A 26,650-nucleotide genomic window follows, 5' to 3' on the forward strand; every position below is an offset into this window, starting at 1 on the left:
ATTTTTTTGGCAATGAAATACGAATTTTCGCAAACCAAAAAACATTTATTTCTGCTGTCTCCCTTTTTCTTTCATTTATCTGCACTTTGCAACGCCTTTTCTGTCTACACTTGTTGCTAGTATCCTCATTAAAACATTTGAACATAATATTTTTTACCCACATATATTTCTATCGCCGCCACTGCCTCGCTTACGAACACACATCCACACCTACACATACATTCCTCTATTCAACAGATACATGCACGATTGTGACACTGAGTGCCCCCAATTACAAAACAATATCGCTATAGCCAAAGGTATGCTTGTAGACTATGGTGGCGTATAAACCCACAAGGTCTTATTTGTTAGTTGTTTTCTCAGAATTGCGAGGAAAAAGGGCCTTTCCAATGGCTGAGCCTCATTGAAGCCAGACTAAAAAGTGCTGGCGTGTTTCGTACGTTTTGGAAATTCGCTATGCACGTACTACTCCAACAAGGCAGGGTGCTGCAGATTGGGCGCTACTCAAAAAGCCACATCTGGCGGTCTACCTCGAGTCGGTTTGGGCCCCTCTATTGTGCACCTTTATTCGTCAAAGGGGGGCCAACCCAGATCATTCAGCCTTTGCGGTGTTGTGCTAAAACACACGCCAAATATGCTCTATTGTTTCAATGCTTTGCACAAAACACTGTTTTCATTTTCTTCTTAAAAGCTGCTCTACCCTGCTTGTTTGAACTAAGCCGCATCAAACCTTTGAAGCCTCATTTATGTTTGCCAATGGTCTCTTTTGGCACCGCGTTGCACACCGATTCTAACCAGTACATTTCAATGCTTGTTGCTATCCTTTTTATGTTTTCTTCAATTATATTATACATTCATCCATTTACTTTTTTGTCAGCACACATCTCTTCTCTTTTCTCTACAGATTATTTTGCATTACTTCAACTTCTTCATACTAGCCTTTTTTGCTTGGTATTCTGACATACCAACCACCCCCCCTGCATTTTTATATATTTGACACATCTCTTTTTTCCTCAACATATCTGCACTTTCGAATAGTCCATGGTCTATTATGAACCTTTGAAAGTTTAGTCGCATTTGTCGTCAATTTGCTCATCAGTCTACTCATAACTTTGTGTTTTATATACATTTACAATTTATAGCAGCACCCTCAGTCACGTATATTATCTTACTACTTTACAAACGATCCACCCCATCTCTTAATTAAACGCCTATTTTCCGACTATATAACGCACGACGCAATCCTCTTGGAGAGTACTCATATCAAACACACCAGCATAACTACCAGGTACAGTATAGCGTACTTATATGCATATAATGCTCACTATTTTCCTTTTTTTATTTTATTTTGTCTGTTAAACGCTTGAATGCCTTTTTGATTTTGATTCGTCTTTTTTGTTCAATAATGGTGGCGTTCAGCCGTGCCTTTTTCCGTGTTATCTATTTTCACTGGTGGCTTCTCAAAAAAATGCGCAGTGTGTTGTGACCCAATTGATCGATGTCAAAAAACCCCCCAAAGGAAAACATACGCACACCGCGCCTTAGTCGTGGTTACCAAAATATTTTTGTATCGATACTTTGACATGTCAACGTTTGTCTTTCTTTTGTTACTTTTCTGTTTGCTGTTGGCCAGCTGTACGGCCGTACAATGCAGTGTCGTGCTGTTGATTATTATTATCACAGATAACAATAAACTGCGTGTTTATATTTCTAACACTGGCGCAATTGTGTTGCCATGTCGCCCTGCACATCACCCTGCTGTTTACACTTGCTGCGGACAGCTCTGATTGTTCCTGAGCACAATGGAGAACAGACAAACGGCGGCTTCGTGTTTTGATTTGCTTTGCTTCGTGTGCTTTTGTTGGCATCCTGTAGTTTGCTTTCCCATTCGGTCCAAGCCATCTGCAACCATGCATCAGTATTGCCCAATGCTTTGTAGCGACCCTGTTTTTTATTTTGATAAACAGCAAGCACCCATGTCGCCCAATTGGGATGAAAATGCATGATTTTACCCCCTTTGTACTAATTAATCTCAAACATTTTTAACTTCTTAACTTTATAGCTCTTTCAATATCAAAGCACTAACGTTTACGTCCATACGCCGAGAAAGTCCACTATTCAGCACCTTCATCCAGGCAATCGAGTGTTTTATTCAAATATCTCGCTTCTCTTTTATTCTTCGCTGTATTGCTACTAAATCGAGACGCGCTTCACCTCTTGCTTGTTGATCATTCAATGTAAGTCATCACTGAATCTCAATGGCCTCAGACATTCCCTTTCATCACCGCTTACACATAATATTGTATATCAGACATACAGGTGGTGCTTTTTTGTATATGTAACGTTATTCTGTTTAATTTGAATTGAATTGCCACCGTGCCATCTGACATATTGCTGGCTGGCTGGTTAGATTTTGCGTTTGTCTTGTCATTTGTGAATAACGGGCCACAACTTTCTCTGAGAAGGTGCCGATAAATGATGCAAGCCACCGTGTCTTGCCAGTGCGCATACTTTGTCGCCCCCGCTCTGCTATGCCCAATACATGTACATAAATATCCCCTTTTCTAAAACTTGGCTTTTTTATTGCCTAGCAGCTTCAGAGCACTCTATAATCTACAACAAAAAACAATTCAGCTTTACCTTTGTTGCATTTGATGGCCAAAGACAATGTCCATTTGCTTACACATTGTAATTCCTGTCATTTTCGCTTTTGATTTGGGCTATTTTCTGACTTGGCCATCTACACATGACCAACTTGCACTCGCAACGGGGCCTATTCTGAACATTCCAAAACCGGCCCCTTCTACGCCGTTTTTTGCTATACACATTATGTCAGTAATAGCAACAGTTGCCATCCGACAACCTATGTAGCATTGTGCAATGCCCATATCTTTTTTGATAGATTTATGCAATGCTATTTTCATATTCATCAAATAACTCGTTGCTTTCTGCTTGCACTATCGCTTGTTGAATTACAATTGCTCTTTTAAGACTACAGAAATCATTGTCTGCGCCAGAGTCAAATTAGTCTTTTCTTTATCAACTTTAAGCGAAAAGCGCGATCATTGTGTTTTTTTCGTCGAGTAGTTCTAAAAATTATACAATTTGTATGTTAAAAAAGTAGCATTGTCATTTTTTCCTTATATACAACACAATAGCAGTTTGATTTAGAGGACAGACCCAGGTTACTCTTAGCTTTGGACTACTTTACCCCTGCACACCGTTTACCTCGGAAAAGATTGGATAATTCTTGCACTCTCGTTTGCGTCAAAGCTCGTCGCCCATCGACCTCCTTTCCGTCATTACTGGTAAGTTTACAAATAATATGCTTGTTGCACTTTGAGCCCTGCATGTCGCACGACCATTCCACACCTAAAGGTTGCGCATAACGATGCTGCCGCTGCTGCAATTGATGTGGCTCACCATTCACAGCCTCTTGCGACTCTGCGTGATGCGCAAAGTGCACATGCAGCGCGCCTTGCGTCCCAGCAAATAGGAATGCCAATGAATGAGTGGGAAAAGTGAAGACCCGAGCCCTCCCTGCTTTCCGATCACAGTGCATCCCCCCTCCCCCAAATAACCGGCCATGAGTATTGCGGTAGCCGCAAAAAAAATTTACAAAAATGAATGAAAAAAAATGAGCATCTTTGCACCTTCCTTTTTTGTTTCTTTTATTTGGTTGCTCTGCGCTGCTCCGCTTTGCGTTTTGCTTGCTACTTTTTGAGTTGACTAAAATAAGGGGTGCCTACTTCCGCTTCGAAAGCGCCTTTTCAAAATGGCATTTTTTCTCTTCCAGGGCGAATGAACGATTTCTTCACCTTTTATGCTCCCTGTCTGGCTTTATTGCGTATTATTCGCCACTTTATTTTTCCATCCCACTTTCTGGTCCTATTTGTAATCACTCCCATTTTTTGTATTATCGTCCAGACCGCTGGTAGCCTATTTCCCGCATTACACCACAACCACCATCACATTCACTTGCTCGCCAGGATCTCTGTTCAACTAAACTGCTGCTGCCTGCTGCTTTCTAGCGGCTGCATCAAAAAGTAACTCGCTCCTCACATACATACCCTGTTTTGCGTATTTTTCGCACTGTCTATCTGCATACGCGACTGGGAAAGCTACAGATACAGGTAACGCTTGCAACATGGTGGAATAAACTACTGCCTTTTGATGCAAGGCGCATCGCACTTTTCAAAACTTTTTCTGGCATGCCAGAAGCTTTGCCAGTAGTCGTTAACAAATAATAGGCCAAATAAGAGGAGACACACAAACGCACTCTATTCTGTTCTTGCTGCCTTTGCTTCCTATTTACTGCCCCCTCACTTTTACCCCATACATCGTGGCTGCATGTCTGCAAGCCCGAAGAAAGGAACTTTGGTTACACTGGTCCCCTCTTTTCAAATGCTTCATAATTCGCTATGTGGCAAAAGTCTGGTGCCGGTATTGTCTTATATACCTTTAATCTCGGCCACACGCTGCCCGATATTCAACTTTCTTTTGGACAATCCCTCCCTTTTTGTACTTGACAGCAACACGCAAACATACACACGCCATCTATTTCAGAATACTAACATTGACAATGCTATTTGAATCGTCTATTTTTACCGATGAGTTCTCTGCATCCCTTCCGATTACACACCATAGCCCTATATTTCCAACTTCATCTGATATCGCAGCTTCGTTTTCTATGGACTTGATGCTAGGCTCGACAATGCCAACGACAACAAACACAAATTCGAACTGCAGCGCGCAGCCGAGAATATCTGATGTTTTGGGTATCGGCCAACAATCGCCCATGCCAAATGCCGCAGACAATGCGAGTTCTAAGGATTCCTCCGCATCGTTTGGCTCCGCCAGCTTGTCCGGAAAATCAAGCTCAAAGGCATCTCATCGCAAGCGCGCACGTGCAACTTCCGAGCAAGTGTCAGTTTTGGAGTCTGTATTTCTAGTTAACCGCTCACCCGCCAGTAGGCTTCGCGAGGATCTGGCGACGCGGCTAGGGATGGCACCGCGCCAGGTTCAGGTGTGGTTCCAAAACCGGAGGGCCAAGGAGAAGACGCAGCAGAGAAATCCACGCGCGTTGCAGCACCACCCGTCGATGATTATTGATCCGTTGGCGTATGCGAATACTAGCCCCGACTTTTACTCCATGGCAATGGCATCGTCATTCATAGCTGGCGGGGGGAGTGCTGATCCTGGATCAACAACACCAGCTAATGGAAACAGCGGGTTTGGCGCTAGTCCTGCTGCCATGAGCTTTGGCGCTGGACCCTCGGGAATTGGCTACCCTTCGGCGATGCAATCCCAGCATCAAAGTCAGCAACAGCACTCGTCGCTAATTGACAATCATATGGCATTTGCCGCCGCCGCTTCTATCAATGCTGGCGGCAATCCGTGGATGAACTGGAGCGCAGATATGGCCCAGCAGGATCCCAACTCGTCTTCATCGCCGAGCCAATACTTCCTATTCGCCAATGCACCCGGCTTGGCTTCGCCGGGTGCACTCATGTCTAATGGCCAATTCAACGGTCTGCCGATGGGCGGTGCGGGGCAGTTCTCAAGCGACGCGCTGTATATGGCGGCGCCTGCGGGGAAAATGGAAGGCTATAGCGCGAGCAATGGCTCTGCGGCCTCTGCCGCTACTGGCTCTGCGGGTGCTACTACAACTACGGCGTCCTCTGTTGCGGCTGCGTTGATGTACGCCGCCAATATTGGCGATAGTAGGCGCGAGTCTGAAATGTCAGGAATGACTGCTGTCGCGTCCCCGACTGGGCCCGAACCTGTGACTATGGCCTCCGACGCTACTGCCACATCTGTATCCAGCGCCGTTTCGCCCGTCACAACACCGGTGGCGGCCGCGGCAGGCGCAGCCACAGATACATGTATGACTGCTGTCACGACCACTGCCGCATCACATGCTCCAGCCACTATTTCCAGCGACACCCTGCGCTGCGTCAGCAGTGGAGCATCGTCTTCACAACTCATGCTAAATATGGGCATGTCCGTTCCTGGGTTTTCGGCTGGAATTGCCACCACGGGCAGCGATAGCAGCGGTAACTTTAATAATGTGATGGAGGCTTCTGCTGCCGCTGCTGCCGTCGCTGGAGAAAGCAGCGGGCATGCAACCCCAGTTTCTGGCTCGCGAATGGCCGGTTCATTGCGGCGGCCGGCGCCATTGGCGCTTGTTGCCCACCACAGCAGTATGCACCCTGGACAGGCTCCTCAATTAGGAAGTAGCAGCGGAATGTCGATGGCCATGGGTGGGCGGCCGGGGATGGGATATTCATCGCTTATTCCCGAAATTGCCTCATTCATGGTTCTTGATGCAACCCGACTCACGGTGGGCAGCTGGCACCGGGTGCCGATGTCCGACACCGAGCTCACATGCCTGGCATGCGTGGAGCCTCCGCCGCTTAAGCCGGTTCAGCGCCCAGGCAATCATCGTCCAGCTGAGCTTGATTCGCTCGTGGGTGAGTTCCAGTGGATCATCAGCAGCTGCAACGTACGGTACAAGATGGTTTTGCCTTACAGCGCAATTTCGCGGATAAAGTTCCGCGAGTCACCCGATCCAGCAGTGCAGTTGGTGGATACGATCAGCGAGACAGTGATCAACCCCCAGGCTGCCATGTCGCTGCTGAACTGCGCGCTAAAAAACCCGCAGGCCAAGGGTGAGCTGTCAATCCATGTGTATGACCTGCCTTCCTACTACTTCCAGAGCGAGGGCGGTGAGTGGGTGAAGATTGGCGATTTCTCAGAAAACCTCAGTGCATCAAACACGTATGTACATACTGTATCGGGGTCGTTTGTAACGCTGTTTTGTCAGTTGCGCATACTTTTGGCGACATGCTCGCGGCTAAAGATAGCGGCAGATCCGCTGATGTCTTTGTGGCTGGGCAACATGGATGACCCGTACAGCGCGATAACAGGAATCCCGCACAACACATGGCTGCCGTGCAGCGAGGCTGTGCGCCTCCATTCGGTCAACCGCGGCAACACCAGCGACCAAATCGTGAGTGCTGAAACGGCTGTATCCGGCGGCGATATGGGCGATGACCACAGCGGCATTACAAGCCCGTCCCACCAAAGCTCTGCCGGCGGATCAGCGGCAATGGTTGCTGGGGCGCTGCCGGCATTCAACATGTACATACCGATCTCTGCAGCGACATCGTCGACCATCGGAACGCTGACACCAACACCCACATCAATGACAGGGACGAACATCAACCACCCTCCCATGAACGTAATGCCCCCCGCGCTGGCGGCGACCAGACACTCGGTGTTTGCGTTCCACGACAGCGGGCACCCTGCAGCGTTGGCGGCAGCAGCGGCGGCATCTGCATTCAACAATAACCTGGCAGCGGCGATGGCTGGTAGTGTGGGGCAACTGCCCCTAAAGACGCAGCGGTCGGCTTCACTTCCGTTTATCCGGTCTGCAGCAAGCATCAATGGCAGTGGTGCATGCAAGGTCAACCCGAGCAGCAGCCTTTGCAGAACGATCGACGGCGATAGCCCAGGGCCGAACGAGGCGTCCGATCAGGAGGACGATGATGAGAAAAGCAATTACCAGAGCCACCAGCAGCACTCGGGCGGCAGCAGCACACCGACAACGTCTGCCGGAATGGGGGCAACGACCAACACATCGCCGCCACAGCTGCCACAGTCGGCTGCACCGCTGCCTCTGCGGCAGCGCACGTCATGCAACCATCTTCGGCGGGCAGCGCCGTACCCCGTTGCGCCATACCAGGGGACGCCGGCGGTGGGAGGCTCGCGGGTGAACAGCCCACAAATGAGCCCATCGCCGTACTGGTATGCGCAGAATCTGCGGCGTGCGTCGCGGGACTCACTCTCAAGTGGTGGCAACCACCATGCATTCATGTTGAACGGCGCGGCACCAGTTCAGGGAAGCAGGCTGCCTGAGCGGCGCGAGTCAGATGCAGAGCTGGCACTGGCAATGAACAACGTGTTTGCCAGTGGCGATGTGTTTGGTGGGCACCGTGGCCTTAATGAGTTGTACGGGATGCCGATGGTGCCGCCGTCGCCGCTTTCAAATGTAACTATGGCCAGCGTCATAAACAGTGGCGGGCCTAATGGAATGCATGTTGACCCGAGTGTGAGCGGCATGGCCAATACCGCCGGCGAGAATAATGGTGGCATGAGCAATGCAGACATTGTCATGGCTATATTCAACGCAATGAATGGTGGCAATGGCAATGGAAATGGCAATATAGCGGCGGCAGCCATGCACAACAGTGTATCAGCAGCGTCGAGTGCGGCGACTGCGCCCATCACAACGCCAATGTCCATGGATCCATCGACAGGATTCGATCCTAGCACATTCCTTCTGACGCAGGGCATCGGCAATAGCATCATCAACGCCGGAGCTAATATTGGCGTTGGTGCCAACAACAACAACAACAACAACAACAATAACAGCGGTGCAAGGTTTGGCTCTGGTGCGCAGCCGATGGACTGGTGCTTTGACTGGTCGCTGCCAACCGGGCTTACCAACAGCATGCCTCACGGCGACAACATCAATGTCAACGACAACGACGGTGATGCGGTGATGGGCATGGACTGGAGCAAATCCGGGGCCGGCGGCCCATCTGATGCTGCTGCTAGACCTGGTTCGACCACCAGGGGCTAAGGCTGAGAGCCTCGGGATATGCTGGATATGTGATACCTTTCTCCCATTTTTCCATTTCATCATAATAATTTCTTTTTTTCCACAATGCAAGATTAATATGCAGTTTAGATATATTAAAATGAACTACTACTACTACCGCCGCTGTCGTCATCATGGTCATTCGAGCGAAAACTTGATCGCGGGCTGCAACTTGGCATTGGCCTCACATGCGAGTATCCAGTCGGGCTTTACGATGGGGATGTTGTAGCGCAGTGCGGCTTCGTAGGCGGGGCCGGTCTTGTAGCGGGCCACAAGGTGTGTGATGTCGAGAGAGACAGTATCGGTGTATGAGGCGCCGATGCGGGCAAGGGTTTCTTTAAGGCTGTCGATTTCGTCCTGCGAGTCACAGTCGCCGAAGCAGACGCGGATGCCGCTGAGGTTGTCAAGAGCATGGGTTTTGACTGTTATTGTGTTTGAGAAGAAGGTACCGGCGGAGGTGCGCATCTCGATCTTAAAGTCGTAGCTGTGGTCAACGTCGAGCCCAGTGGACTTGACAGCGGCGACAGAGTTGGCCAGCTCGAGCGTCTGAGGCATGGGTTGCATCATGCGCTGGTCGTCGCGGTAGAGGTGCAGCGAGCGCAGCTCAGCGGAGGCAAGGTCCAGCGGGTCCCACTCGATGACGGCCCACGTCTGCGTGGTGTGGCCAATGCGGATATGCGGGGGCTTTGGCGTATTAGACCCAAAGGCTTTGAGTATCTCGTCCTGCAGGTCGCGGAAGTCGTTGCGCTGGCGCTTCTCAGTTTCGCGGTCGCGGCAAACATCGATGTTGACAACGGAGCCGAGCACGACGCCCCTGGGGAGGAGTACGGAAGGGAACTCTATGAGCTGGTAGTCCTCGGTGAGGAGCAGAGCCTAGGTGAGGGGAAATGGAAGGAGGAATTGGTTGGGTTAGAGGCGTGTGGAATTCAGCGCGAGTGTGGAATCCAGTGCGAGCTGGAGGAGCTTGGCGGCGTACGTACCATGCCAGCGTCGAGCTTGCCGACGGTGAATTGTGCGGATGTGGTCTGCGACATTGGTGGTTGGTGTCAACGGAGGCGAATTCGGAGATGGACTTGAAATTGAAAAAGCTGAATTAAAGAAACAAAAAAGAACAAAAAGAAAATAGCAGCAGGCCCCCGTGCGCCCGCCGTCACCGTTGATTTTAAAGTGGTGGTTTGGGGGGGGGGGCGAGGGCGGCATTGCTTTGGATTGTAATGGGCTCAGTCAGGGCTTCCGCTGCTGCCGCGTTGACAGCCATTCAGACACGGCGCCCTGGTACAGCTCGTCGTTGAGGCAGCGCGTGCGCGCGTAGTGGCGCTGCAGGCGTTCGACCTGGGCCAGGAGGTCGGCAACGCGCTGCTCGGACGAGCCGTTGGCTGGGCGAAGGGCGGCCAGCAGCGCGGCTTCGGAGCCGAGGGCAGCGTCGCTGTAGGGCAGCGCCGGCGCCAGGCTGCGGTCAAAGTGCGCGGCAGCGGCGGTTGTGTCGGCCAGGCGCACACGCACGGGCGCCTCAAATGCTGTCGCCGAGGCGCCAGTGCCAGCGCCTGCAATGCGCTGCAGCGGCACAAAGCTGATGGCGCTGAGCTTGGGCGCAACGACGGCCTCGGCCAGCACAGGCGGGCGCTGCAGCCCAGCCGACGCGGCGGCGCGCGGCCCCCCGAGCTGCAGCGGCGCCAGGCGCACCACCAGCTGTGACGCGCCGGCGGCCAGCGTCTTGTCGGCCAGCGTGCGCAGGCACTGGCGGCTGGCCGTGTCCCACACGCGCACGGCCGCACCGGCTGCGGCCGACACCAGCAGCGTCGCGTCGAGGCTCAGCGTGATGGCCACAATGTCGGCCTCAGCGGCTGGGAAGGCCACGTGGCCGTCGCCCACAACAGCGTCGGCCACGCCGCCGCGCGCAGCCAGCGGCGCGGCAGCGTAGAGCGGCGTCATAAACAGGCCGGCGGCCGTGGCCGCGAACACGCGCGTCTCGGGCGCGTCGACAGCCACGTCGCGCACGGCCGCCGGGTACAGCAGCGTGGCCAGCACCTCGGCGCGCGCCGCGAGCCCCGAGGTGCCGTCCTCGGGCCGCGCCACGCTGACGCGCCACTGCTTGACGGTGTGGTCGCCGCTGGCGCTGTACACGCGCGCGCGGCCGGCCAGCAGCGGCGCGGCGCCGACATGCAGCGCCGTGATCGGAAGCGTGTGCTCGGCCATGGTGGCCAGCGGGCTTGGCGGCAAGTCGGACGCGGCATCCAGCGCCTGCGCCAGCGCCCACACGTGCACGGCCGCGTCGGCGCCGCCCGTCACCAGCACGCCGCCGCTGCTGGCCAGCGCTGTCACCGCGCCGTAGTGCGCGTCCCACGCGCGCAGCAGCCGCCCCGACGCCGGCGCCCACACCAGCACGCGCCCCGACTGCGCGCCGGCCGCCAGCAGCCGGCCACCGTCTAGCGCCAGCACGCACGTGATCTCCTCAGGCAGCGGGAATGTGAGGCGCGGCGCGGTGTCGCCGCGGTTGAGCATGTGCACAGCGCAGACGGGCTTGGCGGCGTTGACGGCCGCCACCCACGTGTCGGTTATCGCGAAGCCCTGGTGCCTGGCCGCGCCGACGCTGCTGCTGCTGCCGCCACCGTTCGTTGCGCCGGCCAGCCGCGTGCCGCGCCGCAGATCGAAGACGTGGACGCCGCCGGGCGTGCCGACCGCGAGGATTTCTGTGAACATTGTGAGAGGTTAGGCTGTGAGGAAAGAAAAGGGCTGTTGCAATAGGAGGGGTTGGGAAGAGAGGTGCTTTGAGAAGCCCTGCCCTGTGGTCAAGCTGCTTTGTTAATATTGACACGGCCTGCCCACGATCGCTCGCGGGCAAGGGAAAAAATAAAGAAAAAAGCTGTGCTGATTAGGCGTGTGATCGCAGGATTACGCGCGATCAGATGTCCAGGCCGGGCCGCCCGTCAGATGTCCAGGCTGCACGCCGCGAGCTCCAGCTGGCCAGCCGCCCCGTGCCGCATTGCCCAGCCTGTGTGCACGAGCGCACCGTCGCTGCGCCGGATGGCCAGTGCCCCCGGCGCCGCGTCGTCCGGCAGCTGCGCAATGAAGACGCCCGCGCCCGGCTCTGCGCCCGGCGCCACAATGCGCAGGGTGCGCCTGGCGGCGTCGTGGGCCACGGCCGACACGCGCACCAGCGCGCCCACTGCCTGGCCGCGCGGCGCCGAGAACGCATGCGTGAAGGCTGCGATGCCGACGATCGTCCAGCAGAACGCGTCGTCCAGCTCGGCGCTGCTGCCTTCCTGCGCCGCCGACGGCGCATCGCGCAGCCGCGTGCGCGCGAGCCGGCTGGGCTCGGCGGGCTCGAAGGTCAGCTCGGGCGAGCCGTCGGCGTCGTCGAAGCGCGCAGCCGCGGGCGCCGATGGGTCGCCGCCGCCCGCCGCCACGTAGTGGCCCGCGTCGGCCATCAGGAAGTGCGGCGGGCGGCTGCCCTTGAGCTGCAGCGCCACCTTCTGCATCTGGCTGACCGGCGAGCTGGCGCCAGCCACCAGCCGCCCGCGCTCGACCTTGCGGATGATCATCGGCGGCGACCGGAAGCTGCGGTGCGACTCGACCAGCACGATCTCGGCACCGTAGTACAGCGGCGTGCCGGGCGCTGCGCCCACAACCTCGACGTGGAACGGCGACCAGTTCTGGCTTTGCGCCACCCACCGATCCGTCGTGTGGTCGACGTTCAGGTACTTTGTGCGGAACGTCTGTGAGTTGATGCGGTTGAACAGCGCAACCAGCGCGCCGCTGCGGATGCACGTCGACTGGTTGCGCGCCTTGGCCGTCTTCTTGCTCGGCTTGGAGATGATGGCCACGGCGCCTGACTCCAGCGACGCGTGCGCCGCGCCGCCGGCCACAAGGTCCAGCCGCAGCCGGAAGCTCTTGGCCTTCTGCATGCCCGTCACGTGCAGGCTCTTGAACAGCGCCACGTTGCGCTCGTTGAACGACGTCTGGCACTCCAGCGGCCCGTGCGCGCTGGACGACGGCAGCCCGTCGCAGCCGCCCTCGCGCACCACCGACAGGAGCATGGCCGCGCCGTGCGCAGCCCGCGCACTGCTGCCCTCGCCGCACATCAGCACGGCGGGCGGCGGGCACAGGAACCGCTTCTCGCCGCCGTACGACTTTTGCGCCACGGCCGCGTGGTAGCACGTGATGACCACCTGGTTGCCGCCGCACAGCCCCGGCTCCTCGCGCACGCTGCTGTACGTGATGATCGTGTCGGCCTGGTCGGCCTGGTCGGCCTGGCTGTCGGTGCGCGCCATCTTGTGCAGCGACCGCGCCGCGTCCTCCTCTGCGTCGCACTCGGCCGCGCGCTTGCACGCCAGGCTCGCGAAGCTTGGCAGCTGCACGCCGCCGGCCCGCGCCGACACCAGGCATGCGATCGACATTGGCTCAATGGGCGGTAGCCGCAGCGTGCCCCTGCTCTCGTCGTCGGTTCCCAGCGCCGCAGCCGCCACCGGGCTGCTGCCCATGCTTCTGGTGCTGGCGCTGGTGCTGGTGCTGGTGCTGGCGCTGCCAATGCTGATGCCGCCATCCTCCTCCCCGCTCACCGGAGAGCATATCGACGCCAGCGTATGCCTGCCGCGCCGCTGGCTCGACTGGTTGCTATGCTGGTAGTGCGTGTTGCTGATCGCCAGTAGCGCCGATGACAGCATCGGCCTGCCGCATGTCGCACTGGCACTGGCACTGGCGCTGGCACTGGCACTGGCACTGGCAGTGCTCTGGCTCGAGCTATAGTTGCGCTGCTGCTGATACACCTTGGCCGCATGCCCAGAAACCGGCTGGCTCTGCAGCTGGTAGCTGCCCAGAGACCCGGACAGCCCACCACCGGAACCTGGGCGGTGGTAGTGTGGCTCGCGCTGCAGCACGGCCGGAGGCCGCCAGAATGGTATTTCATCTCCTGACTGCAGGCTCTCCAGCGGCGGCAGCACTGGCGGCGCCATCACATCTGTTGTTGACGCTGCCCCGTCGCCCTGCTGCCCGCCGGATATGTAGCGGTGCACCCGCCCTGGGCGATCCTCGATCTGTGGGTACCCCGTATGCACTGCCATAACACTATGTTTGTTGCCACCCTCGCTGGCCATTGTCCCCCTGGTGCTGCCGCTATGCGAATAACTCCCGTGTGTGCTGCTACCGCGCTCATTGCTGAAACCGCCCATACTGCTGTTGTGTGCTACTGGCAAAGTGTAGTGCATGGGATTCAGTGGGGTGTGTCTGCTCGCAGCTCCTTGCCATTGCTGCCGGTACTCGCCCCTGCCGTCTTCTGCTCTGAATCCTACTGCGCTGCATCCGGGCGCATACCCTTGTCGGTACACTTGCTCGTGACCAATCCCGTGGCTATAATGTATGCCTACTGTCGTAGGGACTCTGCTATGCACACCACTGTCGGCTATGCAGCCGGACTCTTTAATGTCTGCTGTGCTGTCCGCAACGTGCCCTGCCGTGCGCCGCACAGGCTTGCGAGAGGATGGGTGTCGCTCCATTGTGCCCCCGATGATGTATGTATTGCACTGTGTGGTGTGGCGTGAACTGAATTGTATTGGACTGTATTGGACTGTATTGAACTGTATCGAGCTGTATTGACCTGTGTGGCCCAACGAATATTAATGCCGAGTTGGTTGTCACAAAAAAGCTGCGCCTGTGTCTAACGTTAGAATACAAGAGTATAAGAATATAAGAATATGCACAAAAAGGTCTAAAATTTAGAAACAAACTCTAAAAAGCAAATTGGAAAGGAAAAAAAAACGGAATAAAAATAAAAAATAAAAATAAGTATGCATAAATGTTTTTCTCCCCAAAGGATTGGTGGACTTGTAAACTGACTAGTGATTTTCCAATAGCCGCAATAATTTTTCTTTTTTCGAGCAGGGAGAATTTTGAACAAGACTGACTTGTCACATGCCATCAGCCATCTGCTTAGCAGCAAGGCATGAAAAAGAAAGGGGGAAACACGACAAAGCAGAACATCGCAGCGCATTATTCTCTGCTCTGGTCAACGCATAAATACGCTACGTTCACAAACAAATAAAGTTGCGAATGGTGAAACAAAAGCACAAATTAGTCAATGCGTGTGGGATAATACATTGCAATTGGGACTTGCATGTTGCAGCACACGAGCTCAGGGAGGGAGCGAATTGTGGCCAACATGCAAGTTGGAGCTGAAAAAGAAAAAAAAACAAGCCGTGGGAAAAAAAAATCGCTCTCGAAAGGTGAAAATCGGCGGCTGCGTTAATCTCGTTTTCCAACAATAAGCCGCGAGCCATTTACTGCTGGTACCATTGTCCCTACAGTCATTGTTACCACACTGATTCTTGGATGAGGAAAAATGGATTTCTAAATACCCAATTGTGGTGACTTGCCTTGTTTAGCCAAACCAGGAATATATTCCCTGCCTTGTTGCGCAAAACCGCTGCTGATTAGAAGGATAAAAGTAGAAATTTAAAAATGCCGCACTCCCGACTGCACAAAGAACCTGAGGAAACGGGCGATAAGTCAAATGTCTACACCCAAATACAGACCTGTTGATACTAAAACGAATAATCCCACGGATTGAGGCGATAAGCAATTCCCTGCTGCCTTGTATGGCCAACCCCGGAAAAACGATAGTAACAATAGCAACTATAACAAGTGTTTGGCTCGGGTGAGGTGAGGCGAAATAAAAAATATAATAAAAAACTTTTGGAGTGTAATGCAGAAATATGAACTATTAAAAATGAAAGAGCCCAACCGAGCGCTTAAAGTACGAGTGTGAGAAAATATCGAAAAGTTAAGGAATATCTGGTTGCAAATGAAGAAATATTTAACCACAAAGTATATGTCAATGGTATCAATGCAATATCCAGCACAACCCAAAGAAATAAAATATGGTGGGTGAGCGAGAGTCTTTTTGTTTGTTTATTTGTTTGTGTATTATTTTTTTTGGAAAACTTAAAAGTATATAAATGCAAAGAAGAAAAGAAATACTCATGTTGAACCTCTGATAATTGCCAAAAATGTGAAGGAAAAAAAAACAAAGAAAAACATACTTTTAGAGTGCACTTAACACCGCCTCTCTCCACCTGCAATCGCAGTGTTAAAGTGGCCTTATTTCCGTTGGGCAGCCGCGCATTTGGTATTTCGGCCTCGCTATGCACCTCCGTTACAAAAAAGAGGGAAATAAATAGGCAGCATCGTGCATCCATGCTCCTGCTCCCACTCCTGCTGCCGCCGCTGCCGCTGCCGTTGCATTTTTTTCCTGTGACAATTGACTGCCCGATTTCTGAATATAATTTTACAGCTCAACCCAACCCAACGCCGCCGACCATCACCCCCAATCAACAGCACGCAATATGCAAAGCATCTCGTTCATCCTTCTCTATGCCCAGGTGTTGTTCCTAAAGCCTCCGTAGTTGTGCCGAGCTGGGTTCTAGATTCTCACGCTTCTCTACCGCTTGCTGTATGACATTGTCTATGAAAATTAAACCTGCGCACAAATTGTCTTTGTTTTTTATACTTTGTAGTTTTTTTGCGCGCTACTTTCTTACCCAGCGCACTATTCAGTTCCCCCGAACGATCCGATGCTTGATGACTAGTGCTCAGAGTTCAAAGCTTTAAGCTCTGTAAATAAATGTACAACGGCAGTGCCAATGGCAATTGCATCCGCTGCGTGTGAACAAGGAGGAATACACATAAATTAAAATATTTATGGAACCTTTAATGTTTTGCACTACGCGAACATCTCTCCGCCAACCTACCTTGTGACAGCCAAACCTGCGGCCGGACTTTTCACATACTCGATTGACTATGCCCAGCATGTTTCTCATCAAAGTTGGCCAACAATAAAGCTAAATGTACACAAGACGGTATGACTTTCGCATCTCACGCGCAGTCGTGACTAGCGCACGGCTGCAATGCAATCGATTACAATCGATGCCTGCGCGCAACGTGTAAAATAATAAAAAGGCGTAGTCTAAATATATAATGCATGTGTTAAAAAAATATACGCGCTAGTCACGTACTCTTTTTTTTTTAAAAACTCCTTATGCCAAATAGCTTGTCTGTAGATTCAGTTATAAACTATTCCAAACTAGGAGCATGGCCAGACAAACAATCAGCTTACATTTACTTTAATATAATAAACTTTATATTTACAGAAAATAAAAATAAGTAGTGTGTACAAACTAATTTAAAGGGGAAAAAAGCATTTCTGACGCGTCTTGAATAACTCCTTAAAGCTGCTTGCTAGACGCCAAAATACCAACAGCTACACTATTATGCATCAAAAGAAAAACACGCGAGTTTAGTAAATAAATGTGTATATAGAAAAATTCGCGGTATCATGCGCACTGAAATTTGAATAACAAATAATAAAGGCAATAAAAAGTTGGTTTCAGAATTAAACAGACATTCAACATGCGAATAAACACGCAGTCCAGACCATCTCACAAGGAAAAGGACGGCCACTTTGTGGCATCCGAAGACACCTCGTGTTAATCATTTATGTCCGCCCGTCTGGAGTTAGCGTCATTAACCACACCACCCGCCTTGTTCTACGCACAAATAAGCAAATTTAATGTTTAAAGCGTACCTTACCTTACCACTATGGCAACAGCGCGCGTTTATGTACACTTACACATAGTCATCAAGCAAAAAAAACAAAAAAACAGTGGAAAAAGATATACTAGAAACAAACAGAAGAACGAAAGAAAGATAGTCGAAAGCGATAAAAGACAGGGTTGTTGGCAGAGTGAAAATTTTTTCAAAGATTGCACCATGTCAAAAAAAAAAATTGCTTTATTTGTCAGCTCGACTCGGCAAGTAAGCCGACTCGATGTGGATCGGCTGGATGCAGCAGATCGAGATTATTTCATGGTCAGCAGCAAAACAGCTCCACGTCATACCACATCACAAGCATCGACACTACACCATCAGCAAGGATCCATTGCAAGATCAAAACGGGGCTCGTGTGGCTGTCATAAATCACAGCATTAGCGCTGATGTGCGACAAATATTTTTTACTTGGTAATTGTAAAACAAATCCACATACCGCCCGCAACTCACTTGTGCATCCAAACCAAACATTTGCAAATATAATGGCCAAGTTGCGAAGGCCTAGCAGCACAACACAATCTCGAATACATTGTTATGTACGTAGAAGGCTGTAAATACACGAATAACGTGCCCTTAAATAAGCTAAAGATGGTCCAAAAATAAGTAACACTGGCAGAATACTATGGCCATTGTTTTTCTTCAGCAGCGCTGCATCCCATTCTCAAGCCAATCCCAAAGCAATATTGCCTTCCAATCCGCCTCAGTACACAATGCCTTATATATTGTCTATGTGTGCATTGTTTGCACGAGTCGTCAGCAGCTATAAAAAAGACGTCTCGTTTTATGTGCAAGAGTGACATGGTGTTCTAGACTGGCTAATTAAGATGTGAACGTTTTCGAATTGGCATATCCGGATTATCCTATCAATAACACATACATTCTCATGCTAGCTGCATATGGAAACGCTAACATAAAAATGTAGCTTGTGGGCATGCTGCTTGTCCAGTTCATTCCACGGTTTATATGGTATATACACGGCACGGTCCCTGCTGTCGCTGTTGCTGTGAACGCAAATATACACTATGTGCAAGTATTTGTATTCTAGGCAAGATATCTCTACTCGTATGCAATTATTACAAATCCGACAAATGAGGCAATGGTTTCGACATGTCCTCCCTTGTCTACTTTTAGCCACCCATTTGAGTCACTTGGCACACATGGTCAGAAAACTAAACCCTCTCCCATCCTCCCCCCAAAAAAAACAGTCTAATTGAAGTTATAGCTGGTAAATAAAATGACAACAACAGGAGCAACAACAGGAGAAACAACAACAAAACAATGTTAACAATTTGACAATAATGGCGGCGTTACTACACAAATGGTTAGCATCTATATTTGTGGATATGTATTGTTTGTGCCACTGTTTCTTTTTGGCCTTTGTCTTATTGGTTGTTTTTGTTTTTAATATTTGCCATGTTCTATGTGTCCGGGTTGATGTTTTCCCGCATAGTTGGCTGCGTGTATCGGGATATTGCACACACAGCTCACCTGATTCTCTCACTTTGTAGCATGATAAGTGCCGATATTATTTTATTTGCTGGGCGCATCCCATTGTGCTCGCACTGCGGGCTCATAGTTTGGCGCGGGAATGCGTATTGGCACCAGCGCATACGTTGGGAAAGAGCAGTAACATCAACACCAACAATCACAGGTATTTTAAGTGCGCCTTCTTTTATGTGCTACTGCCACTACTGATTGCGAACAAGCCGTTCCAGCCCAATTGACAGCAGCAGGCTGTTTAATTTGACCATTGTCTTGGTGTACATGTTTTTCTTTTTCTTTTTCAAATACACAAGTGCACCTCCCTATTCTTGTCATTACGGCGCATTCCCTTTATCATGTTGCGTCGTTGACAATTGTCACATATTCTGTCCATACTTTCACTACTATTAAAAAAGTAACCCAGGGCACCTTCTGTGCGTAAAGGAAGGGGGTTTAAATGACAATATCAGTTTGAATACCTTTTAGGCACTGTGTTAGAGCTGAGAGTGCCACAGAATGCGAATATGCCTTTTTTATATTTTACATCGCCCATGCAGTAATGTCATGATAAACGATTTCTGGACATGCGGGCTGGCAGGTGTAGATGTGGTTTTTTTATGACCATGGTGGCCAGACATAAGCAACCCCTACACCCTATTATCCGCTAGACAACGTAAATTGAATTTACTAATTGTGGCACATATGCCAAACCAACTTTTTTGTTTATCAGAGGCTGCTCTCTTTTTTATCGCTCCCCCTTTTTCCATTGCCCACACACACAACGAAAGGCGTTCTTTTTTAATTATTGTTGTTTGTCATGGAATTTGTCTCGCCTCATTTTCCTTTCTGATAACTACAGGGCAACATGTCTCACCCAAAATAAATAAAAAAGAACCACTATTATTTTAGTTTTGATCTTCGCCAATCTACACCGACGCAATACTCATCACCCCCCACCTCTCTCATTCTCATTCCTCTTCCACTTTTCTCTTTCTTTCACGTTATTCAAATCCAATACTCCTATCGCCACTTTTCTTCCCTCTTCATTTCATTTTCTCAGACCCAAAAAAACGTTTGTTTTGGATTTTCTTTGACAACTTTCCCTTCTCTAGTCCTACTTTTATCATTTGATAGTTATCCAGTCATAGCCAGCTAGTCAACTAATTAAGTTGGTTAGTTACTCATCTCCGTCATATAAATCGCCTCTCTTTTTCATTTGTTTTTTGCTGCTGCTGCGGGCCAAGATTTCATTTTTTCTCTTTGGCGTTCACGAACCACACAAAAAAGTTTAGGGACTTTTTTATTCCAGCAAGCAAGCTTAGCTTTGACGCCGCGATATAGCGCAGGATTGATATCGAAAAATCGTTTGGTTGGCTTGCAGCTAATCAACGTTTTTGTTGTCGCAAAATGTAAGTTTTTATTCTACCTTTCCCTCTCCCTCCCTCTTATTAAATCACTCATTCATTAGTTTGATCGTTCATATGCTTTAGAGACTCTATCGAAGCAAGTTGATTAAAGTAAAGGTGCTTCGCTGCATTGTGGAGCTGCGTGTTTTGCTTTGCTTGCATCTTGCACAAAAGGGACCCGGGTGTGCATGCGCATGCGCATGCGGGCAACATCCAAAACCAACATTTTTCTTTTGTGTGGTAGCTGGTATGGCTGGTAGTAGAAACTCTTGTTTTTTACTCTCTTGTTTTGTGTGTATGTTGTTTGGCTATCACCAAAGACATGTCCATATCGGGCCATTGAGATTGGCAGTCGTTGTCGGTCAATTTGGGCATCCAATCCCATCCCTTGTCATCGGTTGTGGCATCTATAATTGTCCAAAAAAAACTTTTATTTATTTATTTGGTTGTCACACTATTGTGCAGCAGGAGAAGCGGCATTGGCATTGGTATTGGCGGGAAATACCATCATCACAATCATCATTATTATTATTATTATTTTATTCCAGAGTGGCTACTACAATTCCACACGTTAATATATATTTGACACATGCTTTGGGCCCGTGTGCCTCTCTCCACTCGGTGTTTTCCCCATCTTTCTTTTTTTTTTAAATTTTTTTCTTCATCTAATATTTTTTATTTGGCCTACCAGTGCTTTTTTCTTTTCTTTTCCCTCGTCCTGCGATTAGCGTTATCTATAATTCCTACATTGCTAAAGCCTCTATTTCTTATTACGCAACTGGGCTAATTTGCAGGCATACGCATCCTCTGCTTTGTAACGACTACTCTTGTCTTTAAATACCTTTCTAATTCCTGATCCCCCAAACAATAATTCAAGCACTCTCACAAGTGCATCCATCAGGTTTGACATCCTCATCTCCCCCACTTCCGTTTCGCTCGCACTTGAGGCACGTATCCAGCAGTAACAAGCAAACTGTATGTAAAAAACACGCTCCTTACCTGTTCTCTCTCCCCCGGCTCCCTGATTTGCTCTGCGTCAAGGGCTATTTGCTAACTTTACACGCACTACTGTGCTTTCTTTTGTTTTCGTTGTTTTGTTTTGACTGTAGCTAAATTACAGCGTAAGCAAAGGACTGCATCCGCTAAAGACTACTTCCGAACTTTCCGGGCTGGCTCCAACAAAAAGCGCAATATCCAAACCCGCAATGTCTCTCGTAACACTGTCCTCGGAGGACTGTGAGATGGTAAGCTTAAAACAAAAACATTCAAAAATTGCCAATGTCTGATTGATTGTGTAGCGCATCCAATCGCCAGGTTGTGCCTACAAGTGCCACATATTTTTTGTTTATCAATCTCCTCTGGCCGCGGCCCCATCGCCTGCTGCCGTCGCTCTTTTTTATTAGCGAAATCACTTGATATGACCATGTTTAAAGAAGTGGGAATAAGTGGTGCACCTGCTACCACAGTAGAGTGCGTCGCAACATGCCATTATTCTCTTATCTGCCATACAGCCGAGTGCTATACATGGCTTTCCGTTCCATTTCAAATTGTATTTTCTTTATTTCATCATGGCCTGTAATGTAACGCACATCTAGCTGCAAATTTTTTATTTTTATTTTTTCAGCCAGGAGGGGTGGCCAGCTGGCCCAGCACATCGGTCCCATCCTGTTTTTGTGACTTCCGTTTTTGCTTGACACGGGCGAGCAAAGGCGCCGTTCGTTGTCTAATTGGGAAAAACAATAAATTAAGTGCAAATCGGTCTCCTCGGCCTTTGTTTTTCTGCGTATGCTGGGGTGGGCGAGGATGCTAATATACCCTTATTTTTTTGGCTGACTCACCCAACAGCAGTGTCCAATCATCGATTTATCATTTAACGGCAGCGCCACCACACATCCATTTCGGGAAATCCCTCCAAGCGGCGGACAACCTGTTTGAAGGCAGCAGAGGCAATTGCACTTGCACTTGCACTTACAGTGGCAACCGATCGTTTGAGCGCGATTGGATTGGCCAGCCATATTGGGCCTTTGCGGATCTGTATAGCGTCAAATCTCCGCTCGCATACCCAAAAAAAACCTAAGTATGTGTGCCACTAACAATAACAACACGCTCCACTCGTTTGAATTCCGCCTGTAGATTGAGAAGAGCATCGATATGATCTCGATGCAGTGCAAGATGATTGCAAACATGCTGCGGCGATCTCGCGACGCGTCAGGCATGGCACTCGACTCGCGCCAAGACACCGGCACGCCCGATGGCGGCGAGGCTGTCGAGATGCTGAACAGCGCAATGTCGTCGCTGTCCTCGACAATGCGCCATGTGTCGGGCGAGTACAGCGAGCCGACGTCAGCATCGCGCAAGCGGCCGCGCATCAGGCCGTACGGAGACGACCAGTACGCGTTGGGGCGGATGGACGCGATGGCGTCGCACACGACGCCGCCGGCAGTCAAGCGCCGCGGGCGGCCGCCGCGCGACTACGGCGATGAGCTGGGCCCTGCGTTCGCGATGTACGCCAGCGAGGTGTTCGGCAAGACGGCACAGGCGATGCACGAGCGCGCCAGCAAGACCGAGGTGCTGCGTGCGGTGTGGGACAGCTGGTGGCTGTCGGCGCAGGGGCTCAAGGACAAGTACTTGGCACTGGCGCGCCACGAGACGGTCGTCAACGAGACCAACATGCTGGAGATGCTGGTGGACTACCCGCTGCCCAGCGACGCCGCGGCAATCCAGGCCAGTCACAGGCAGCCGCCATTCAGCGCGCACTCGCAGCAGCAGCACCAGCCGCACTACCACAGCCAGCAGCCCTACCAACCGCAGCCGCAGGCACAGTTGCCGATGCCACATCGCCACCAGAGCCATGACCAGGCCCAAGGCAATGCGCGCTTGCCGATGCACTCGCAGCCGCACTCGCACTCGGAGTCGCACTCGCCCGAGCCAGAGGCCGATGCGTTTGACGCGTTCCTGCGCGAGCAGATCCCGCTGCTTCGGTCCAAGGTGCCAGACTGGAGTGAGGCCGAGATCCACCGGCGGCTGACGGTCAATTGGAACGGCATGGCACCGGCTGAGCGCGAACGCTACGATGGCGCACGCACTGCACACGCGCACGCGCACACTCCCACGCCTGTGCACACGCCGCTGTCGGCATCGTTGCGTGCGACCAGCCACAGCGCGCCGCGGCGCGCGTACGTGCTGTTTTGTCGCAAGGAGCGGCCGCTGTTGGTGCGCGACAACCCAACGTGGGACCTGCCGACTGTTAACAAGGAGCTGGGCCGGCGCTGGAAGGACCTGGACGCCGAGGAGCGCGAGGTCTACCACGAGATGGAGCGGCGCGAGGTCGACGAGCGGTCGCTGGCGCGCAGTGGGTCGGCAGCCGCAGCTGCAGCCGCAGCCGCCGCGTCGGGCAGCCCGCGCGATCACGACGCATACCGCGCGGCGCCGTACCAGCGGCCAGGTGGGTACTTTGGCGTGCTACAGGCAGCGCCGTCGGCGCGGCCCGGCGCGCGCCTGGGCGTCACGCCCAACCCAAACAAGGGCCCCTCCAAGGCCTACGTTTTTTACTCGCGCATGAACCGTAAGCGCGTAACGGCCGAGCACCCCGAGTGGGACCTGGCGACCATCAACCGCGAGCTGGGCCGCATGTGGAAGATGCTGCCGACCAACGACCGCCAGGACTGGGAGGCGCGCGCCGCCGCCTCGCAGCCCGCAGACGAGCCGGCTTTAGCCTCGGCTACATCCACACCCCGCTACCACGCGTCACCCGTGCCGCTCCCTGCGCCATCTGCCAGCGCCAGCGCCGCCACCACGTCCATGCCGGCGACGCCAGCCTCGGAGACTGCGACACCCGCACCAATGTCTGCTGCAAGAGGCAGCGATGGCCGCGCTGCACCGCATGCAGGCAACCATGCCATCGACATTGATGCTGACGTCGACGCCAACGCCGACATTGATGCCGACGCCGGCCCCGAGAGCGAGGCTGAGGACGTCGAGATGCAGGAGGACTCTGAAGATGAGCAGAGGCACCAGCCAAGGCAGCCTCTGCATGGCGCCTTGGCTCCCGCTTCAGGCTCGGGCTCGGTCCCGGCCTCCCACAGCGTCGCTGCAGCCATTGTACTCCCCAAGCAGCAGCACGTAGCTGCCGGCCCTCCACCGACCGCAAAGCCCGCGGTCAAGACCAACGGCACCCCGCATGCCTCGCTGGCGGCCGCCGCGTCAACGCTGTCGCGGGAGTCGCTCCACTTGAACCGCACGCCTGAGAGCCAATGAGCCAGGACTATATTGAGCTGTTGAGCCAGTGGGTAGCAGCAACTTGACTTATTTCCCCGTCCTTTTCCAATTTTATTTCATGCCCTTACTTCAATTTTAATTATCTGCTTAAAAATGTATAAACTCAAACCCAACAACACAGGCCCGCATACTTGGGCAGTCAAATTATCAGATGAAATGTTCAGATGTTCAGCGAGTCAAATTGCTTGGTGAACCCCGAGTCGTCGCCGTGCATGGCGCGCATGAACTTCTCGCCGATGCCCTGCGAGCTGAAGTTCTGCCTGCAGATGACCTCGCCTGCGTAGCCCGCGCTGTCGCAGCTCTTGGGGCATGTGTAGATCAGCAGCGTCCCCCAATCGATCGACGCCGGGTCCACCGAATCGATCGACAAAAAATTGAGCATCTGTGGCATGATCTGGAGCTCGAACTCGCGCGCCGCACTGCACTTCTCGCACGCGGGCACGTCGGCATTGGCATCGGCGCCAATGCTAGGCCGTCCGTCGTCGCTGACAAACAGCGGCTCGCTCGGCCCGGGGCTCTCGGCCGACCGCGCGTAGCGGATCACCTGGTCGGGGCTCAGCTGGATGCGCCGCTGGAACATTAGGAACGCGCGGTCGACGTCGACGGACGAGTCCTCAGCGCGCTCGCCGGACACCGGCACAAGCGCCATGTCTTCGGCCGTGATGCCCTCAGTGTCCTCGCCGTCGTCGTCCGAGTCTTCGCCAAAGGCCTCGGCCTCGGCCTGCGCCTGCGCCGGCTCCTCCTCAGACACAATGACGTACTCCGGAAAGACCATGCGCTGCAGCTTGCGCCTGTGCGCTGCGTTGTCGGTCTTGCCGCTGCCGCACTGCTCGCGGTGCCCGCCGCTCCAGTCTGCAAGCTGATGGTCGCGCGAGCAGTACAGCCGCGCGCGGCACTTGCTGCATCCCTTGGTGCCCGCCAGCCCGCACACAACGCACAGCGGGGCCGCCTTGACCTGCGGCCGCAAGGCCCATGTAATGTCGTCGTCGTCGTCGTTGTTATCAGAAACGTCGTTGCTGCTGGCATCCTCCTCATACACGCTGTTCTCCTCCGCCAACTGCGAGCGGAACACGCGCATGCATTGCTTGGCGCCGGCCTTGTGGCATGCACCGCTGCGGCAGATGAAGACGTACAGCGTGCGGTGGAATGCAGAAGCTGGCTCGTCCTCGGGCGCGTACAATTGCATGAGTAGCACCATCGGCTTTGTGCACTCGTCGCACACCACCCGGTTGACGGCTAACGGCCGCGTCGGGTCAAGCCACCGCGGCTTGCCTCCTATTTTGCTGGAAAACACCTCGCGCCCAAACTCCTCGTCCACCGCCTCGGCGTATCCCAGAGTGACCACCATGATATGTTATGCTGTACTGTGCTGTGCTGCGCTGCGCTGCGTTGTATAATTGTTCTGGGTGGCTGCGCGGCGCCTCGCTTATCTAACTTCTAACTTAAAATACGCAAAGTCAACACAAGTGAAGGAATAATGCTGCGCGCAAAATGAGGTGCGTTAAATGTAGTTTTATGCTCCTGATTCAAAAGAAAGAAAAAATAAAAATCGACTCATTTTGCTCATTAATCTGGATTACCCAAAAAATTAGGCCTGCTGTGATTCGTCAATCAATAAGACAAGTCAATTGCCTCACTCCAGAAATGTAAATGCTGGTTATTTGAAAATGGATGCTTGGGGGGTTGTACTTCGATTTTTGGTATTTAACAGTGCGCAAATACTGTTTATGTGCCTGCAGTTTGTTGAACTGCTCAAACAATCAAACAAGTTTGTAAACTGCCCGAAATAGCAGACAAGCAAGAAAAAAACGTGGCCACCATTTTTGAAGCAGTGCGGCTGCATAAATATTGGGACTAATAATGTAATTGCAATAAAAGCAATGCATAGTGATATTTAGCGAGCGAGCAGTCAGTTTTGCACAGTTTGAATTTATGCCACACATTGACATTTGGCCTAAGTATATGTGTTGTTCGCTCGACTTGCCATTTCCAATGTTCAATTCACCTTTGTGACTGCTGCAAATTGTGGTTGACTGACCCGGCGGCAACTTCTGCTACGCCTAAACCCCCGATGAAAGCAGCCAAAATGTGGTATCCTTAATACAAGATATATGTGCAAAATATATTGACGCGGATATATTTACTGTTCCTAGTTAACAATAACGCCAATTTTGATGTTCTCAATGTCTCGCACAATGAAAACGACTCGGACGCCCCCTTT

The 26,650-nt window shown here is 52.0% G+C and overlaps 7 protein-coding genes across 7 annotated transcripts; 3 read left to right on the plus strand and 4 right to left on the minus strand.

Moving 5' to 3' along the window:
• Window positions 1-4,900: 4,900 nt before the first annotated feature.
• BX661DRAFT_129014 (homeobox domain-containing protein) lies at window positions 4,901-5,059 on the plus strand (the record flags this gene model as incomplete). Its single annotated transcript, XM_051532523.1, has 1 exon — window positions 4,901-5,059. A coding segment is annotated over one exon (159 nt), but the record flags the coding sequence as incomplete, so codon positions are not given.
• Window positions 5,060-8,745: 3,686 nt separating this feature from the next.
• On the minus strand, window positions 8,746-9,751 carry BX661DRAFT_179073 (BRCT domain-containing protein). The gene is made up of 2 exons (XM_051535083.1): window positions 9,646-9,751; window positions 8,746-9,538 (listed from the first exon to the last, which is right to left on the minus strand). Exons 1-2 carry the CDS (start codon window positions 9,697-9,699, stop codon window positions 8,804-8,806), a joined length of 789 nt encoding a protein of 262 aa, XP_051393437.1. The 5' UTR covers window positions 9,700-9,751; the 3' UTR covers window positions 8,746-8,803.
• A 42-nt stretch (window positions 9,752-9,793) lies between these two features.
• On the minus strand, window positions 9,794-11,479 carry BX661DRAFT_81523 (quinon protein alcohol dehydrogenase-like superfamily). The gene has a single exon (XM_051539495.1). The coding sequence runs from the start codon at window positions 11,363-11,365 to the stop codon at window positions 9,890-9,892; it is 1,476 nt and encodes a 491-aa protein (XP_051393438.1). The 5' UTR covers window positions 11,366-11,479; the 3' UTR covers window positions 9,794-9,889.
• On the minus strand, window positions 11,480-14,423 carry BX661DRAFT_81524 (uncharacterized protein). Its single transcript, XM_051539496.1, has one exon. It carries the CDS (start codon window positions 14,155-14,157, stop codon window positions 11,593-11,595), a length of 2,565 nt encoding a protein of 854 aa, XP_051393439.1. The 5' UTR covers window positions 14,158-14,423; the 3' UTR covers window positions 11,480-11,592.
• A 5,575-nt stretch (window positions 14,424-19,998) lies between these two features.
• Window positions 19,999-20,857, plus strand: BX661DRAFT_81845 (uncharacterized protein). The gene is made up of 2 exons (XM_051539497.1): window positions 19,999-20,154; window positions 20,214-20,857. The coding sequence occupies exon 2, from the start codon at window positions 20,401-20,403 to the stop codon at window positions 20,800-20,802; it is 402 nt and encodes a 133-aa protein (XP_051393440.1). The 5' UTR covers window positions 19,999-20,154; window positions 20,214-20,400; the 3' UTR covers window positions 20,803-20,857.
• Window positions 20,858-20,998: 141 nt separating this feature from the next.
• On the plus strand, window positions 20,999-24,499 carry BX661DRAFT_81851 (uncharacterized protein). The gene is made up of 3 exons (XM_051539498.1): window positions 20,999-21,098; window positions 21,261-21,395; window positions 22,285-24,499. The coding sequence occupies exons 2-3, from the start codon at window positions 21,357-21,359 to the stop codon at window positions 24,406-24,408; spliced, it is 2,163 nt and encodes a 720-aa protein (XP_051393441.1). The 5' UTR covers window positions 20,999-21,098; window positions 21,261-21,356; the 3' UTR covers window positions 24,409-24,499.
• Window positions 24,491-25,896, minus strand: BX661DRAFT_179090 (programmed cell death protein 2). The gene has a single exon (XM_051535084.1). It carries the CDS (start codon window positions 25,775-25,777, stop codon window positions 24,590-24,592), a length of 1,188 nt encoding a protein of 395 aa, XP_051393442.1. The 5' UTR covers window positions 25,778-25,896; the 3' UTR covers window positions 24,491-24,589.
• Window positions 25,897-26,650: the final 754 nt, after the last annotated feature.

This window comes from Kickxella alabastrina (assembly GCF_025024165.1).
Source record: "Kickxella alabastrina strain RSA 675 chromosome Unknown BX661scaffold_5, whole genome shotgun sequence".
NCBI classification, from domain to species: Eukaryota; Fungi; Kickxellomycota; class Kickxellomycetes; order Kickxellales; family Kickxellaceae; genus Kickxella; species Kickxella alabastrina.